The 18,105-nt window shown below is 37.2% G+C and overlaps 1 protein-coding gene across 11 annotated transcripts in view; it reads right to left on the bottom strand.

Annotated features, from left to right (window-relative positions):
* The window catches only part of FER (FER tyrosine kinase), a 466,879-nt gene that overhangs the window by 156,125 nt on the left and 292,649 nt on the right, over positions 1-18,105 (bottom strand). For all 11 annotated transcript variants that reach the window (XM_019940802.3, XM_033853080.2, XM_073802380.1 and 8 more), the window contains 2 exons: positions 8,957-9,013; positions 1,344-1,459 (listed from right to left, as the gene is read on the bottom strand). In XM_019940802.3, coding sequence (XP_019796361.1) covers positions 1,344-1,459; positions 8,957-9,013 — 173 coding nt within the window. The remainder of the gene's footprint in view (positions 1-1,343; positions 1,460-8,956; positions 9,014-18,105) is intronic.

Below are 18,105 nucleotides of genomic sequence, written 5' to 3'. Positions count from 1 at the left end.
CATGTGGGATCTTCCCGGACCAGGGTGCGAACCCGTGTCCCCTGCATCGGCAGGTGGACTCTCAACCACTGCGCCACCAGGGAAGTCCCGTAATTGTCATTTTTAACATAAAATTTCAGTCTCACTTTAAAAGAAGAAATTAAACTCTATCTTTCAGTAAAAAATCCACAAATTAGAAAGCAAGATATCTTAAGATACCTATGAATAACTAAAATAATGAGGCTATAAGTTTCAATTGTGATAGCATACCTTTAAATTCATCATAGGATATTTTTTCTGAATTGCTAATAATATACATGAAAAAGGTTTGCAACTTTATTCCACAGATAATATTTAATAAATGCACCCAACTAGTTTAATCCATTGCTATAAATATCCATTTTTAGATGATGGAGAAATGACATCAAGATGCTCTATGCCACGGGATTTAGTTATTTCGTTGCCATGTCCTCTGTTCTCCCATGGCACTTTCCAAAAACTTCAATTTTATATACAATGCAGTGATGGAGACAACACACACACACACACACAAACACACACACACCTTTCCTTCCTTCCCTTTATACCACCAATCTATGGATCTATATATCCTCCTTCTCCTTCTCTCCCGCCCAACTATCCACCTACTCATCCATCTCCCATTCATATGTCCATTCTCACTCTATCCAAAGCTCCTTTCCATTTGTTTTGTGTTTTGTTGTATATATTAGATTTTACCACCAACAGAAGAGTTTAAACTATTTGCAACATAGGGCTGGCAGGTTGGAACATTAAATTCTAGCTAAAACAGAAGAAAGAGAAGAAAATCATCCTAAAAGATCAGTTAGAAAAGAAACAATGCAATGAGCTGAAGAAGAAATTTGAGATTCTCAGAAAATAAAGCTAACAGCTGGGAATAAAGAATCAAGCAATAATATCTAAGGAGGGTAGGAAAGATGTAATTATATACCTAAATATATGTCTAAATTATGGATTTTATATATAGAATACAGTAATATTCTTAGTATAAGGACAATCACAACACTGCATATATGCATATGTGTATATGCACGTGTGATAAAAGCAAAAAATACTGCAATATTTTTCAAGGACTCAAAGAATACTCACTGTTCTCAAAAGCATCTGGTTCTTTTGACTGTGATTTCCTAACTGACCTGCAGTCTAACTCAAACACACAGAAACTTTTTGTTTTCACATTGTATAATAAGTGCCTACTTTTGAGGGCCCTGAAAGTGCTTACTTCTAATTCATCAAATCATATTTAAGATATCTTCAAATTTACATTTTAATGAATCACTTACTTATATTATAAATACATATTTACATTACTTTAGAGAACTTACTTGGCTTCTTGTAAAAATTTTATTTTCAGTTCCTGAGGAAGATCTTCTTTACACGTTTTAACAGCAACAGCAGTTTTATCCTTTAATATGCCCTTAAATACTTCACCAAAATTTCCCTGAAAATACAAATATATTTATTGTTTAGAGTGTAAGACAGCCACGTAAACCTTTGCAAAATACAAGGAAAGCATGTAATGATGAGTTTTGAGTTCATCAAAGTACTCTGTTAGCTTTATTCAGAGTTTTAAGTGGAAATAAAGACTGGGAATGTTGCTCTTACCAATTAACTTTAAATACACTATCCAACATAGCAACCATTTGAGGGACTGAGGCTTGTGGAGAACTGAAAAGGAAACTGGAAAAAACTGAAATAGAATAAAAGGAAAAACTAATGCTGTCAGAAGTACCTAAGTTTCACTCCATCTAGTTCCCTTCACCCCCTTAGCTCTAAGTTTTATCAGGTTGGCGTTTAAAAATAAAGCCAAGTTTGTGACCACCTAGAGGCGGGGGATAGGGAGGGTGGGAGGGAGACGCAAGAGGGAGGGGATATGGGGATATATGTATATGTATAGCTGACTCACTTTGTTATACAGCAGAAACTAACACACCATTGTAAAGCAATTATACTCCAATAAAGATGTTAAAATAAACAAACAAATAAACAAACAAACAAATAAAGCAAGCCAAGATTCTGTGAGGTGACTGGTGGTACTGATCCACACAGCCAGATGTCACTTGGATGAGAGTGTGAGAGAATAAGACACTAGATGAGAGGCAACAGAACCAAGGCAGATGAAGGACTGTCAACAGCCACTGCTGCAGGCTGTCAGTCCCTGAAAGATACTAAGGAAAACGAGGTGCTTGCCCAAATGCCAGTGTCACCCATCTCTGCTACTGCTCATTTCTATCAAATGTCTGAACTCCTAACCTTACTCTATGGCTAGAACATATTTTGATTTAAAATGCCTTATTTCTAGTTTGAAGTCACTTTTATTATAGTTATGAAACAAAAGAATACAGAGAAGATCTATAAAGCTAACACAACAGCTATTTTGGAGTATTCTCTTCAAGTCTTTCTATGTATGCATATGTATTTTTTACATAGCTATAATTATAATGTGCAAGCACTGTATTATAATCAGCTTTAATGCTGTCATTGTTGAGTAACAAGTAACTAAACTAGAGGTCTGATAATAAATGAGTTTGGGTTCTAAGTTCAATGTAACTCTTAACATGATCCAAGGTGTATAAATTTTACATGTTACTAATCATTTAAATTTACTAATAGGTATTTTAATAAATTTATTTATTAAAGAATTACTATTTGCTTAATTTAATTAACACTTATTTTACTTAATATTTTAAGTATACTTAAATAATGAATAGTATTATTAAATCTAATATTCAACTCTTAAATATTCATTCAAAACGATGATTGATCACCCTTACATGAAAAGTAAACATACAATAACTTCAACACAATGCACATTCATCACAAACTAGAAAAAGAAAAATTTGAGCTTTATATCCTTCCCTGTTATTCAAGGCTTTTTTCCTTCCCACAATTATCACATCATTTAGAGCTGAGAGAAGGTATTAGTACACACAATTACTGCTGGGTCTCTGTTTATCTGAATGATTCTGAAGCACTTAAAATTTACCTTGTCTGAAACTTAACATTTTATTCACTAGAAGACATTTCCTGACTAAATTACCTTTTCATTTCCTAGGGCCATTACTCTCTACAAGCATTCAGATTCTTCCTATGGAACACTTTTGTCTTCAAGATCTCATTTTTCTCACCTGAACTGATCTCATCCTTAGTCCCTCACCCTCTTCGGCCCCTTAATCTCTCCAACACAGAACTTTGATTATACCACTGCCTTATTTAATATCTATCCTTCCATTACCATTCCTTTCTCAGCCTCTGTCTAGCCATCTTAGCCTCTGACTGCTACATGTGTCCTAAATTCAAATACTTAGTGATCCCAAAAGGTGTGCCATGCCTTCTGTACATTTTCCCCTCACCTCCAATCAGAGAACATGCTAACTAATCTTTAAATTCATTTCTATGCCACCTCCTTCATGAAGACTTTCTTGATCTTCCAAAAATTATACATCTTGTTCCTGAACACTTATCATCCCACTGCCCCTTTGTACCTTTCTAATGCTTTCTGTCCTATGTAACTGTTCTTGGCACATACAAGGCATTTGAAAATTGTAAACATTCATTTAACAATCATTACTCAGAAGACTTCAATTCTGTTAACAGTGGTCAAGGGAGGAATCTCCAAACACTGCACAAACGACTCTGCTTCATGGACCACCTCTTCTCCATCCAAAGAGGTCAGGAAAAAGCCTACGACATCCATTGCTCCCTACCATGTAACAGGCACGGCTTCATCTCTGCTACTGGCTTTAAGTCCATGAGGCTAAATTTCATTATGACTCTTGTGTATGTTTCTGTTGGTCCTCACAGAAGATCCTGGTGGTCCTCATTTCTCCCTCTCTAATTCTCATTAGGTTCTGCAGACTCCTCGTCAACCTGTTATCTCCAACTATTTCCCTTCTGTCCCCAACCTCCAGTTGCCTTCTGGAACTTGTGGTCCATCATCAAAATTTTATCTCTATCTATTCTTTGGTCCTTCTCTTCACCTTCTTGTTCTAACAGAAACCTGGCTCTCACTTGAGAACACTCAAATGGTGGGTGAGCTTCCTGTGCCTTCTAAAACTGTGATGACCCCACCCGCACCCCCAACACACACACTATGCTTCTCCCACCGCCTGAGAGATGGAATACAGGATTCATCGAGCTCCTTGTCACTGCTTTCAAAACATTTTCCCTTCTGTTTTCCTAAAAACCCCTAGCTTTGAAACTTTATTATTTGATTATATACCCACTACCCCTTACTGTTGCTAGCAGCTATTGCATTTGAAAATATTTTCCCTCATTTGTTGACAATTTGAGCTCCTGGATCACTGTACCTGGTGTTACTCTTGTCTTAAAACTTGGAAATTTCAATAGACACTTAAAGATCCTTCCAACACTTCAAAACTCTGTTATGTGACCATCTCTCTTCCAGTGATCCATGTTCCAACCTACTTTCTATGATCATACCTTAAACTTTGCCATCACCAATAATGCAACTCCTCTGTAACACCTACATCATTCATCCCATCTTCTGGCTGGCTTCTATTTTTCTAGCTTACTTCCTCTAGTATTCGGACTCAAAATCTTTTGACCCTATAGGAACCTCCAAATCTTTAGACCCTATTACTTTTTATTGTCCATAACCCCCTAACAGCCTTGCTTTCTTCCTTATTCAGCTTAAATTCCATGCTCAATAATTATAACAACTGTTTACTATATACTCTCAACTTCTCTGTTCCTTTTCATCTGTAGAACTCCCTTATCAATCCACAACCCAGATTAAATGCAACACGGCCTACTCTGTTCCTATGCAGCTAAATGTGGCTGGAGAAAATCCACAATGATGTTGACTAGTTTCACTTTAAATTCATGAACACAAACCTCTAGGGGGGCCTTAATACTGCTCAATAATTATATTACAATTCCCTAGACCATTCACACTCTCATTCTTCTAATTAACTATTCCCCCCTCTTTGACTCTCCTCTTAAAGCTCCCATACCTTCCCCACACCCTCATTCTTAGTTAACAATCTTGCTTAATTTATTGAGAAAACTGAAGCAATATAAAGAGAACTTCCAGACTCTCAGTCCCACATTTACCCTCCTACCAATATTCCTTGCTGTTATAAAAAATGAACTACTGTGCTGCTATTAAATTCAATGCTCCATTGTAAATTAAATTCCATCCCCTCTTACCTACTTGATGATATTATTTCAGGAATTCTCATCTCCTTCCAAAATCTTGAATTTTTCACTGCATATTGCTAACTGCAAACCAGCATGCTGCCTCTCTCAAATTAACCAACACACAAATCATTTCTTCTGAAACTACCATCACATGTAGTTTGCTACACGAAGTAGCAAAACTTCAAAGAGTTACATCCTTGCTATCTCTAATTCCTCTCCTCCTATTCTCCCTTAAATATATTTCAGTTTGGCTTTCACGTAAAGCATTCTAAAGAAAGCGCTCAGCCAAGTCACTAGGGATCTCTTCACTGTTAAAGTCAATGGTTCTCAGTCATCATCCATTTGACCTCTCAGCAGCACTTGCCACCACTGATCACTGTCTCCTCCTTCATATACTTTCTTCTCTTGGCTTCTAAGGCATCCTATCTCCTGGTTTCCTGCCTTCCAGGAGATTGCTCTTTCTCAACCTCAATCATCTTGCTTCTCATCTCTCCAGCCTCTTGATTTTGATGTGACCAGGGTTCAATCTCTCTCTTCTCTTCTCTATCTAGACTCACTCCATTGCTGAACTCATCTAAATAAACCAGCAGATAAGTGACAACTACCAAATTTGTACTTTTGATCCACACCTCTTTTCCAAACTCCAGACTTAATACCCAATCATTTTCCCAACATCTCCAGTTAGAAGTCTAACAGACAAACCTTAATATGTACATCCCAAACTCCTAATCTTGTTCCCCCCAAACCTGCTACACCTATGCCAACTGCCCTCTTTGTCCCATGCCCCGCATAGAGCATCAGGATATTTAGGTGGTTCAACCTTAAAAACAAATCCAAACTCACCACTTCTCACCACTTCCACTGCCATCCCCTCTGATCCAGCAACCATCAACTTTAGTTAGGTAAGTACAATATCTTCCTAACCTTCCAACTCAGCCTATTCTCAACACAGTAGCCAGAGTGGACTCTGTAGAAAGTAAGATCATGCCACTCCTCTACTCAAAATCATCCTCTAGCTTACCTTTCCACACATATTTAAAGCCAAAGTATTGATAGTTACGGTGATCTACATGGCTCTACACGATCTATACTCTCATCACCTCACTGACTTGCTGCTCTATCCTATTCTTCCTTGCTTACTGGGTTACAGCAAACTGTCTCTCCTGCTCATCAAATGTAATTTGCGTTGGTACTCCCTCTGCCTAAAACCACATGGCTAAATCGCTCCTCCCTAGGTTTTCATTGGAAAGAAACAATCTTAATAAGGCTTACCTGGATTCCCCCATTAAAAATTGCAAGTCCAATCAATAGCACTCCTAAATTCCTTATATTTTCACAGGATTTTAGCACCCTTTAACATTATGAAGTTTACTTATTTATTAAGTTTATTGTTTTTCGGTCTTTCCCTGCTAGATAGAATATGAGCTTCATTAAGGGCAAGGATATTTGTCTACTTGGTTCACGGATGTATCCCAGGAACCTAGAAGAGTACCTGGCACAGAGAAGGCATTCAGTAAATATTTGAGGAATGAATATTTTTCTTTTTCTTCTTTTTTTTTTTTGCGGTACGCGGGCGTCTCACTGTTGTGGCCTCTCCCGTTGCGGAGCACAGGTTCCGGACGCGCAGGCTCAGCGGCCATGGCTCACGGGCCCAGCCGCTCCGCGGCATGCGGAATCCTCCCGGACTGGGGCACGAACCCGTGTCCCCTGCATCGGCAGGCGGACTCTCAACCACTGCGCCACCAGGGAAGCCCAGGAATGAATATTTTTGAATACCAATTATATATCAAGTACAGTCTATAGAAATACAGTGCTCAAAAAAAGAGCTCCCATCTCAACCTTATACTACTACTAAATTCCAAAGTACATAAGAACCATGGCTAATTATTTTTCTCATGCATTTTCATGCAGTATACTATAAATATTCAGAATAGGTAACGAAAATATTAAATGACATTTTCAACTCAAATATATTTGCTGAAATTAAGCTATATAGTGTCTCTAAAGTTGAAGTGTTTTATTAAAAATGATAAAATTTATTAAAGCTGATATCATGCTACTGCCTTGTCATTGAAAACAATTATTCTTTGAAATAACCTTACCGAGGACCCAACGGCTAAAATTCCTCCTAATATGTGAAATACCATGTATCACATATTAAACAAAGATAATTGAACCATTTCTCTTTAACTGAAAGTATTTTTTCCTTAGAACTGAAAAATCTGCTCTTCTCAACACACTATTTTCAGTAACTGGTTTAATTTTAGAGCTTCCCTGATGGCGCAGTGGTTGAGAGTCCACCTGCCGATGCAGGGGACACGGGTTCGTGCCCTGGTCTGGGAGGATTCCACATGCCGCAGAACGGCTGGGCCCGTGAGCCATGGCCGCTGAGCCTGCGCGTCCGGAGCCTGTGCTCCGCAACGGGAGAGGCCACGACAGTGAGAGGCCCGCGTACCGCAAAATAAATAAATAAATTTATAGCTTATTATTTAATTGTATTTTCATGGAAATTAATTTACTTTCTTTGTAATAATTTTTAGCCCAATCACTGCTACTGAGTTACCTAAAGTAATGAAAAAGAAGAAATATTTCCTTAAGAATTATGGCCATATCACAGAGGAAATAAACACACCAGCTTCTGTTGTAGCTTGAAATTCTTTAGAATTTACTTACTAAATAAGTATTAGCAGTCAATAGAAACTGTTTTCCAATAGCAATTTAATGCTTCTATTTGGAAAAGATATTTTAAAATAATAAGAATCCTGCAAAGTAGATTGTTTCAACAGGGATTTACTTTCTCAACACATATCAGGACTAAAACATAGGGGAAATTTGTCAATTCATCAAGTTTACATTTAAATCAAAAAAGTAATGAATAATCATTTATTTCTTTACTTGAAACGCTGAGCCTTAAATTCTAGTACTGATCACTCAGAAATGTATGAGTGATAGTTTTCCCTAGCTATCTGGATTTTATACTATTTTTTATATTGCATTATGAACCTCAACTCAATTCAAACATCACTAATTAAGTCATCGACAAAGAAGTTAATATTTATCTATTGGAACTCAGTTATAAACAAAGAACAAATTTTCAAATAGTCCATTTGATTATTAAATGTCTGCCATCATTATTAGTTATAATATACTTTCATAAGGCCAATGAGTTAGAAGAAACTCCCAACCACGTTGGAAGAAAGAGACTTTCATCATATATAGCTGCCTCCTCTGACCACTAACAGAGCTAGCTACAAAATGGATATATTGAAACATGTGCCTTGTCCATATAATTTTCAGATTGAAATAACATGTCCCATGTTGTCACATACCGTGATTCTATATACAATTCTGAAATCCCAAAGAGCAGTACTGCATTTTCTCTGAACTATCATGTATAACCAGAAACAAACAGAATAAGACTATTAAGTATTTAAACTTTTATTACATCACAGTTTCTTTTCAAATCTCAGCTCACTAGTTTTGGCTTTACTACACTGTAATAAAATTTTTGTGGCTTTTAGTTCTTTCAGAGGAAAATATACAAAATAATATTCTTAAAAGTCAAGATAATTCTTAAACTTTTCAAAGATTTTCACACTTCTATTTCACTGAACATCACAGTATTTGTAACAGATATGGCACTGTGTTCTTCTAGGTTCATGGGGGAATGTGCCTTGCTGTGTGCTGGAATATAAGAAAGGCTTTGAAGAAAATGAATCTGTAGAGTTCACAATCACTATCAAGATTTGGTTTTTCAGCTCAGTGGATTACATACCTTGCCCAGTAATTCTCCCAATGTGACATCTTCATGATTGAGAACCCATTTCTTATCCTGTGGCAAAGAAAAAGAACAGTTTTTTAGCCCAAGCAAGAATGCAGTTCCTGGGCTTCCCTGGTGGTGCAGTGGTTGAGAGTCCGCCTGCTGATGCAGGGGACACGGGTTCGTGCCCCGGTCTGGGAAGATCCCACATGCAGCAGAGTGGCTAGGCCCGTGAGCCATGGCCGCTGAGCCTGCGCGTCCGGAGCCCGTGCTCCGCAACGGGAGAGGCCACAACAGTGAGAGGCCCGCGTACCGAAAAAAAAGAATGCAGTTCCTGTAAGATGCATTTGAGGCAGTGGCAAATAGACCTAAGAGATATTGCATTCAGACCATTCAATAATCAGCACACTAAGAAGCTGTAACCTCAAGAGGTTATAAAACAGATTTAAGAAATGTTACCACACAATAGAACTTTAAGCTCTACATTATAGCAAACTTCTATCAGAATTCTCAGCCTTCAAAATGATAGTATGCCTGTAACTAGAACACAGCATGCACTCTCCTCTCACCATAAAGCTTAGGCTATGCTATTATTTGTCATTTCAAAAATGTTGTGTCATAAGTACATGAGGGAATCTCATTTTGCAATGTAAAATTTCCAATCTTCACTTGATCATAGAGAATTATTTTATACCCAAACTACATTACTAAGAGCTAATTTTTCCACAACTGGTCATGAATTATAGCTGTCTATTGCACTGCATATAGTCCCACATCTTTCCCAAGTAATTTCCTGTAGTATAATAAAACAACAAACATCAATTACAGTATCACAAGGTACACAAGATCAGTGATGCAAACATGCCATTATAAAAGAACATCCCATTATGTGATCTCAAGAGCTAATCAGTACTTAGGGAATATTTTATCATCTAAAAAGTCACAGGGCTTCCCTGGTGGCACAGTGGTTGAGAGTCCGCCTGCCAATGCAGGGGACACGGGTTCGTGACCCAGTCTGGGAAGATCCCACATGCCGCGGAACGGCTGGGCCCGTGAGCCATGGCTGCTGAGCCTGCGCGTCTGGAGCCTGTGCTCCACAACGGGAGAGGCCACAACAGTGAGAGGCACGTGTACCGCAAAAAAAATAAAAATAAAAAAAAAATAAAAAGTCTCAGCTATGAGAGCACACAGTACTGTAATGTTAGAAAGACATATTAGATTTAAAAAAAAAAAAAGGAAAAATGAATGAAGTGGGGTGGGGGGAGAAAGGAGAGAAGGAAAATTAGGGGATGGAGCAAAGAGAGAAAGAAGAAAAGAAAATCCTGGAATGATATATTTTATTCTTGATTTTTAAAAAATTTAATGTTAAAGTATAGTATTTCCCCATTACACAGACTGAAATATAATTATGAGCTATAGAATGAATTGTAACAAGTAATCAAACACCTTGAAGTAAGAATCCACCCTAACTATGGCTTAAAAATGTCCTGGACAGCCAGCTGAAGTACTTTACCTTCTGAAACACCATGTGACAAACACTCAACCACCACACTCTGATTGTTCAACAAGGGGAACAGTAATGATTTTTAAAAACAGTTTACATGTATAATCTTTAGGGGTTCAGAATAGCCTCCCCAAGATGTGCTACTTTAGCATGTGGATTATTTTGAGCTAAAGGCAAATAAGACCCTGTGGCCTCAAGGCAAAGCTTTACTTTTCCCTTAAAGAATTTAAATTGGGGGCCTTACCCATAATAAGAGGTATTACCAGAAATAAGTTTTTATGACCTATCTGTATGACAGGGCAAATATCCAATTACTAAACATCTGCTCTTCCTATTTGTGAATTACCCTCCTTCTCTCTGAAGTCTCATGCCCCTATCCCATCCCTTAGCTCAGGATGGCATATATACCTCATTTTACATTTCTAATTCAACTTCTCATGCGTGTGGGGTTCCTGTATGTACAAAATTAGATCCGATATTCTCTTGTTAATATGTCTCATGTCAATTTAATTATTAGACCAGCCAGAAGAACCTAGAAGGGTAGAGGAAGTTTTCTTTCTCCATGACAAGTCTTTCAACCTAAATAAAAAGCCAGAACTATAAAGGTCCTGAAAAAGAAATTAGCAGAATATCTTCATTACCAAGTATGTAAAGAAAGATTTCTTAGACAGGACACAAAAAGCACATAAAAGAAACTGGAATTCATCAAAATTAAAAACACTTGTTCCTCCAAAGGCTCTTTTGAAAAAATGAAAGTCCAACTACAATCTGGGAGAACATTCTTGCAATACGTATATTTGACAAATAATTTGTATGTAAAACATATAGAGAATGCATACCTCAAAAACAAGGTAACAAACAACCCAATTTTAGGAAATTGGGTAGAATACTTAACAAAAGATGATGGACAAATAGACAATAAGTACATTAAGAGATGTTTAACATCACTAGTCAGTGACACACAAATACAAACCAAAATAAGATGCCACTTCATACCATTAGAATGAACTGCCAAAAACAGAAATATAGATGATTGGAACAGGATAGAAAGACCACAGATAAACCCACGCACATATGGTCACCTTATCTTTGATAAAGGAGGCAAGAATATATAGTGGAGAAAAGACAGCCTCTTCAATAAGTGGTGCTGGGAAAACTGGACAGCTACATGTAAAAGTATGAAATTAGAACACTCCCTAACACCATACACAAAAATAAACTCAAAATGGAGTAAAGACCTAAATGTAAGGCCAGACACTATCAAACTCTTAGAGGAAAACATAGGCAGAACACTCTATGACATAAATCACAGCAAGATCCTTTTTGACCCACCTCCTAGAGAAATGGAAATAAAAACAAAAATAAACAAATGGGACCTAATGAAACTTCAAAGCTTTTGCACAGCAAAGGAAACCATAAACAAGACCAAAAGACAACCCTCAGAATGGGAGAAAATATTTGCAAATGAAGCAACTGACAAAGGATTAATCTCCAAAATTTACAAGCAGCTCAATAACAAAAAAACAAACAACCCAATCCAAAAATTGGCAGAAGACCTAAATAGACAGTTCTCCAAAGAAGATATACAGATTGCCAACAAACACATGAAAGAATGCTCAACATCATTGATCATTAGAGAAATGCAAATCAAAACTACAATGAGGTATCACCTCAAACCAGTCAGAATGGCCATCATCAAAAAAATCTACAAACAATAAATGCTGGAGAGGGTGTGGAGAAAAGGGAACACTTTTGCAATGTTGGTGGGAATGTAAATTGATACAGCCACTATGGAGAACAGTATGGAGGTTCCTTAAAAAACTAAAAATAGAACTACAATACAACCCAGCAATCCCACTACTGGGTATATACCCTGAGAAAACCATAATTCAAAAAAAGTCATGTACCAAAATGTTCATTGCAGCTCTATTTACAATAGCCAGGACATGGAAGCAACCTAAGTGTCCATCAACAGATGAATGGATAAAGAAGATGTGGCACATATATACAATGGAATATTACTCAGCCATAAAAAGAAACAAAATTGAGTTATTTTTAGTGAGGTGGATGGACCTACAGTCCGTCATACAGAGTGAAGTAAGTCAGAAAGAGAAAAACAAATACTGTATGCTAACACATATATATGGAATCTAAGAAAAAAAGAAAAAAAAGGTCATGAAGAACCTAGGGGCCAGACGGGAATAAAGACACAGACCTACTAGAGCATGGACTTGAGGATATGGGGAGGGGGAAGGGTAAGCTGCGATGAAATGAGAGAGTGGCATGGACATATATACACTACCAAACGTAAAATAGATAGCTAGTGGGAAGTAGCCGCATAGCACAGGAATATCAGCTAGGTGGTTTTTGACCACCTAGAGGGGTGGGAGGGAGATGCAAGAGGGAAGAGATATGGGAACATATGTATATGTATAACTGATTCATTTTGTTATAAAGCAGAAACTAACACACCATTGTAAAGCAATTATACTCCAATAAAGATGTTAAAAAAAAAAAGAATTAAGTGCCTTCTATTTACAATATCCAAGACATGGAACCAAACTAAATGCCCATGGACAGATGAATGGATAAAGATGTGGTGTATATATACAATGGAATATTACTCAGCCATAAAAGGAATGAAATAATGCCTTTTGCAGCAACATGGATAAACCTAGAGATTATCATACTAAGTGAAGTAAGTCAGACAGGGCATGAGAAATATCATATGATATCACTTATATATGGAATCTAAAAAAAAGATACAAACGAACTTTACAAAAACAGAAAGAGACTCACAGACAGAGAACAAACTAATGGTTACCAAAGGGGAAAGGGGGTGGGGAAGGATAAATTAGGAGTTTGGAATTAGCAAACACAAATTACTATATATAAAATAGATGGGGCTTCCCTGGTGGCTCGGTGGTTAAGAATCCACTTGCTAATGCAGGGGACATGGGTTCGAGCCCTGTTCCGGGAAGATCCCACATGCTGTGGAGCAACTAAGCCCATGTGCCACAACCACTGAGCCTGCGCTCCAGAGCCCATGTGCCACAACTCCCAAAGCCTGGGCACCTAGAGCCTGTGCTCTGCAACGAGAAGCCTGTGCACCGCAAGGAATAGTAGCCCCCGATAGCCGCAACTAGAGAAAGCCTGCACACAGCAACAAAGACCCAATGCAGCCAAAAATAAATAAATAAATAAAATAATAAAATAGATAAACAAAAAGTTCCTAGTGTGTAGTACAGGGAACTATATTCAGTATCTTGTAAAAAAAAAAAAAACTATAATGGAAAAGAATCTGTAAAAGTTTATATATATATATATACACGCACACACATATATATGCTGAATAACTTTGCTGCATACAAGAAACTAACACTGTAAATCAACTATATTTCAATTAAAAAAAAAAGTGCCTTGAAGAGCCTGTGTCTGGGATGTCTCTCAGATCCTTTATGCTTGTTTACAGTTGGTGACAGGATGAGATATTGAAAGGACCCCTAACTCTTGCAATTTAAATAATGACCATGGTGTTACCTGGGGGAAAGATGAGGGGTGCTATTGTCAGGGTAGAGGTGTAAGGGGAGAAATGGGGTATTAAAAGCGATGTGGAATGCTTACTACTGCCAGAATGGCTAGGGGTCACTCCTGATTTGAAGTCACAAAAATAACCTTTCCACTGATTAGTCCGGGAGAAGACAAGGCTGGGAAGAGGACTAACTGCATAACCCAAAACCCTAAAATTGAAGAGGAGTCAGTTAAGAATAAGGTTGCTCTTAATCTGTTTTAGCTAAAATGGAGATCACAGAGAAGGAGCCTGGAGCCTCAGAATTTAGACTTGTGACTCCATCTGTAAGAGGGAGGGACAAAATACCCAAAGGGGATTCAGTGGCAATTTGATAACTGCAATTTTGTAGAAATGTGGATAGAGGGGCAAACTCCAAACTGTCAACTTGGAAAAAGGCAGTAGCACTTAACACATGCTCTGAAGAGGGGAACTACCCAACTCCTCCCTTAGACAATAAACGAAATACTCCTACTGAGGCTGCTGAGTGATTGAGATAGACAAGCAACTTTAGTTACATGATGATACTAAAGCTTCACCAAACACTATGCCTCTGGCTCAGGCAATGATGGATATGGTAACAAAAGGAGGTCCAACTCTTACATAAATTTATGTCAAGGGAACAAAAAGCAAACAAGGAGAGACTACATCAGAAGATAATTCAAAGGTAAGGTTAGGGAATAGGGACATTAAGTAACATGGAGTTTGGAGAATGGAGAGTTGCCAAAGGAGCCTGGATCCTTGTCTTCCCCACCATCTTTATTGACCTCTCTTCTTCTCCCCGTTACTCCAAAGCAAAGTCACACTCAGAAGGGTTGCCAGAAAGAGCTGCAGCTCACTCCTTAACAACTGTCCCAGACCTGGTATCTCCTACAGAGATTATACCACATATTCTTGGCTTTATCTTTACTCTTTTTTCTACAGAGGAGCAAGGAGATTTGTACAACCTTCTTGAATCTGGAGAAGGAACAGAAAGAATCGAGGCAGACTGCCTCCAAGAAACCGGAATGGTAGCATCTTCCCTGGTTTCAGATTAACTGAACGAAAATAAAAGTTGTACTAAAGTGTAAGTCAACAGAAGTAAAACAGACATAAAAATATGCATTAAAACCATAATGAATAGAGTTGACAGTTTTACTGTTTCATCTGCTTGCTAGTGATTTGTGACCATACAGGAATATCCCCAAACCTATGTTCAAAACTAATGATTAAATTTGTCTGATGTTGAAGCTACAAAAGCTTGATTTAGACTCTTCAAATGTTCTTGACATTAGGACTCTACTCCTTAATTCATGAATATTAACACATCATTACTATGGTGAAAGAAACATATACTTCCCCCATTTATTAGTTATCTCTGAAAATGAAAAAAATAACATTTTGAAACATCAAATTATTTGGGCTAAACTGGACAACTCATTTTTAAAGGGGGGAATGGAAGACAACTCTAAGACCTGAATACATTTTTTAAAACTATGAATTTCTGGGGAATTCCCTGGTGGTCCAGTAGTTAGGACTTGGCGCGTTCACTGCCAAGGGCCCGGGTTCAAGCCCTTGACGGGAACTAAGATCCCACAAGCCGAGCAGTGCGGCAAAAAGAAAAAAGGAATTTCTTGGTTTTATCAACTGATCAGAATATTTTCTAAAAGTGGTTAAGAGCAGATTTAAAGTCAGCCCACCATAGTACAGGCAAAGGAAAGTAAGTATTATCACTTGTCTGAAATCCAAACTTTTGTAAAGAAAAGCTGGGGACACATTTTTAACATGTTCCCACATACACTTGCTTGCTAAATCTCAGAAGAACCCCCATTAGATTGGCAGGAAATGCATTATCTCCACTTCACATTGAAAACCAAGGCCTTGAGAAGATGAAATCCTGACTGTGATCACACAGGTACGAGGTTTCAGAGTTGAGATAAGAACCTTGATGTTTTGTCTTTTGGCCCACTATTCCAACACATTCTTCCTTGCCTTTCACTGGTCTCTTCAGTGTGGTAAAGAATATTACATTTAAAATGAAACTCAGTAGTATAATAATTTTTTGAGCCTAAATAATACATATAAGTATATTATGTCAGGTAATTAAAAAGAAGGGTCAAATATAGAACATACTATCTATAACCTGAATAAGTGCCATTAATATTTAAAATCTTAGATATTTACCTACAATATATGATAAATGAGCATTACGTTACCAGAAGGCCAATTCATGCCAAATTGTAGAACTACCCTAGAGGTAAAAATTTTCACATATATAAAGTCTCATTGAGACTTTTAACTGTTATATTTAACAGAATCGATTGCAAAAAGGTTTTTCATTTGAGTTATAGACCAGGAAGGTCAATGAAGCAGCTTTGAGAATTGAATCATCTTGAGCAAAGAACGTATGGGCTTGAGGCAACTCAGCCAGGAGATATGGGAATTCTACCTAAAGTGCACCTTGCATAATTGTTACACACCTCCTGCCGACCATCTCTATGGCAATAACATTGATTCCAGTTTGCTCACCTCCCAGAACTTCAACCTATTTTCTAACTACATTATAAGTTGTCATCCAAGTCCCAATTTAGAAGCCTATATTGGGAGTGTAGATCATCATTTATTTCCATGGATAGCTTTAAGTACAATTTTAAAACATGGTTGTCATGGCAACATTTCTCAGTCAAGGTTTTAGGATGTGTCAAGTTTATTTGTATTCTCTTCCTGAAAATCCTTGGCCTCCAGACTTGTGTTAGCAAATGCTGCCGAGTCCAAACTACCCACTGAATATAGGGAGAAATTTGTTTAAACTTCAAAGGTAACGCCAGTTTTACCAACTTTAATAAAGACAAGGAACAACCAGCAATTCTAAAAGTAAAGTAACCTAAACAATGAGAAATATTTAATTAGCTGGTATTAATAAAAATTCAAAAGTTTTTGTTTTCTTTTGTTAAAGCAATGAAGGTTTCTTGATTCCCAGGCTTGTGCTTCTACCACTAGTACCTATAAAACCTTACCACAATCTTGGATATCCTTTAAGTCTTTGAATACTTGTCTAGTATGCTAGGAATACTGCTCCTCTCTTGAGGATAGCCCATTCCTGCTATTGAATATACTTCTCCGACTCTACTGGAATAAAAACACCAAAGAAATATAGATTGGCAAGGACGCCAATCTAGATTTCAGAGGTGATCTACTCCAACCTTCTGCCCCAACAGTGATAGGCCATCCATCCATTCATCAGTTTAGTTATCCACTCCTTCAACAAATCTTTATCAAACACTGCTACTCACAGCAGATGAGAATCATGACTTTAAGCAATTAAGAAATCACTAAAACACCCAGTAATGAAGAACACCCTATTTCATTAACGAAGCCAATTTAATTTTGAATTAGTCTAATTCTTACAAGGATTTTATTATATTTAACTTTTAATCAGTTGGTTCTAGTACTAGCAACACAAAGGATGCACCTCCTCTGTCTACTACCTAATGGAATTATACGTTTGAAGATGAAAAGCACATCCTCCTGAAGGCAAGGTTTTCCGATGTTAAATGTCTAGCTTTCCTTCCATCATTTTTTCATGTGAAGTGACTTCTAGACATTTCTGAAATATATGTAGTGGTCATTAACTATATCTGAGAGCACATGATAGTTAAATTATAATGAACAAATATTGTGATCTACTTAGTTTTCTGAAATGTATGTACATCTCACATTACCTTTCTGCTTTTATGTTCACAAATAAAGGAAAAAATATTACAATCTTCAAACTTTTCCTTCATTACTAAGATTATTTTACTAATATCTTAGCACTGTATATTCGTTGAATCATCAAGTATGATATAGGGAAAAGTTTTTTTTTTCTATTTCTAAAACGTAACAATTCATTTGAAAATTATTAGTAGGGAAACTGTATTTTCAAGAAGAAAAATGTGGCAGGACATAAACATTCCCAACTGATTTAAAAGAATTTTTACTGAACTTTTCAATACATCCCAGTTTTCTAAGGGAGGTTTTTAAAATTGAAATGTTTGCTTTCTGTATTTTTATGGGCAACTTTGTTGAAAGATGACTTTGTGATGAATCTTGTCAGTGATATGATAAGTAGAA

The sequence above is a fragment of the Tursiops truncatus genome, chromosome 3, assembly GCF_011762595.2.
Source record: "Tursiops truncatus isolate mTurTru1 chromosome 3, mTurTru1.mat.Y, whole genome shotgun sequence".
NCBI classification, from domain to species: domain Eukaryota; kingdom Metazoa; phylum Chordata; class Mammalia; order Artiodactyla; family Delphinidae; genus Tursiops; species Tursiops truncatus.
This window is presented reverse-complemented; position numbering and strand designations above follow the sequence as displayed.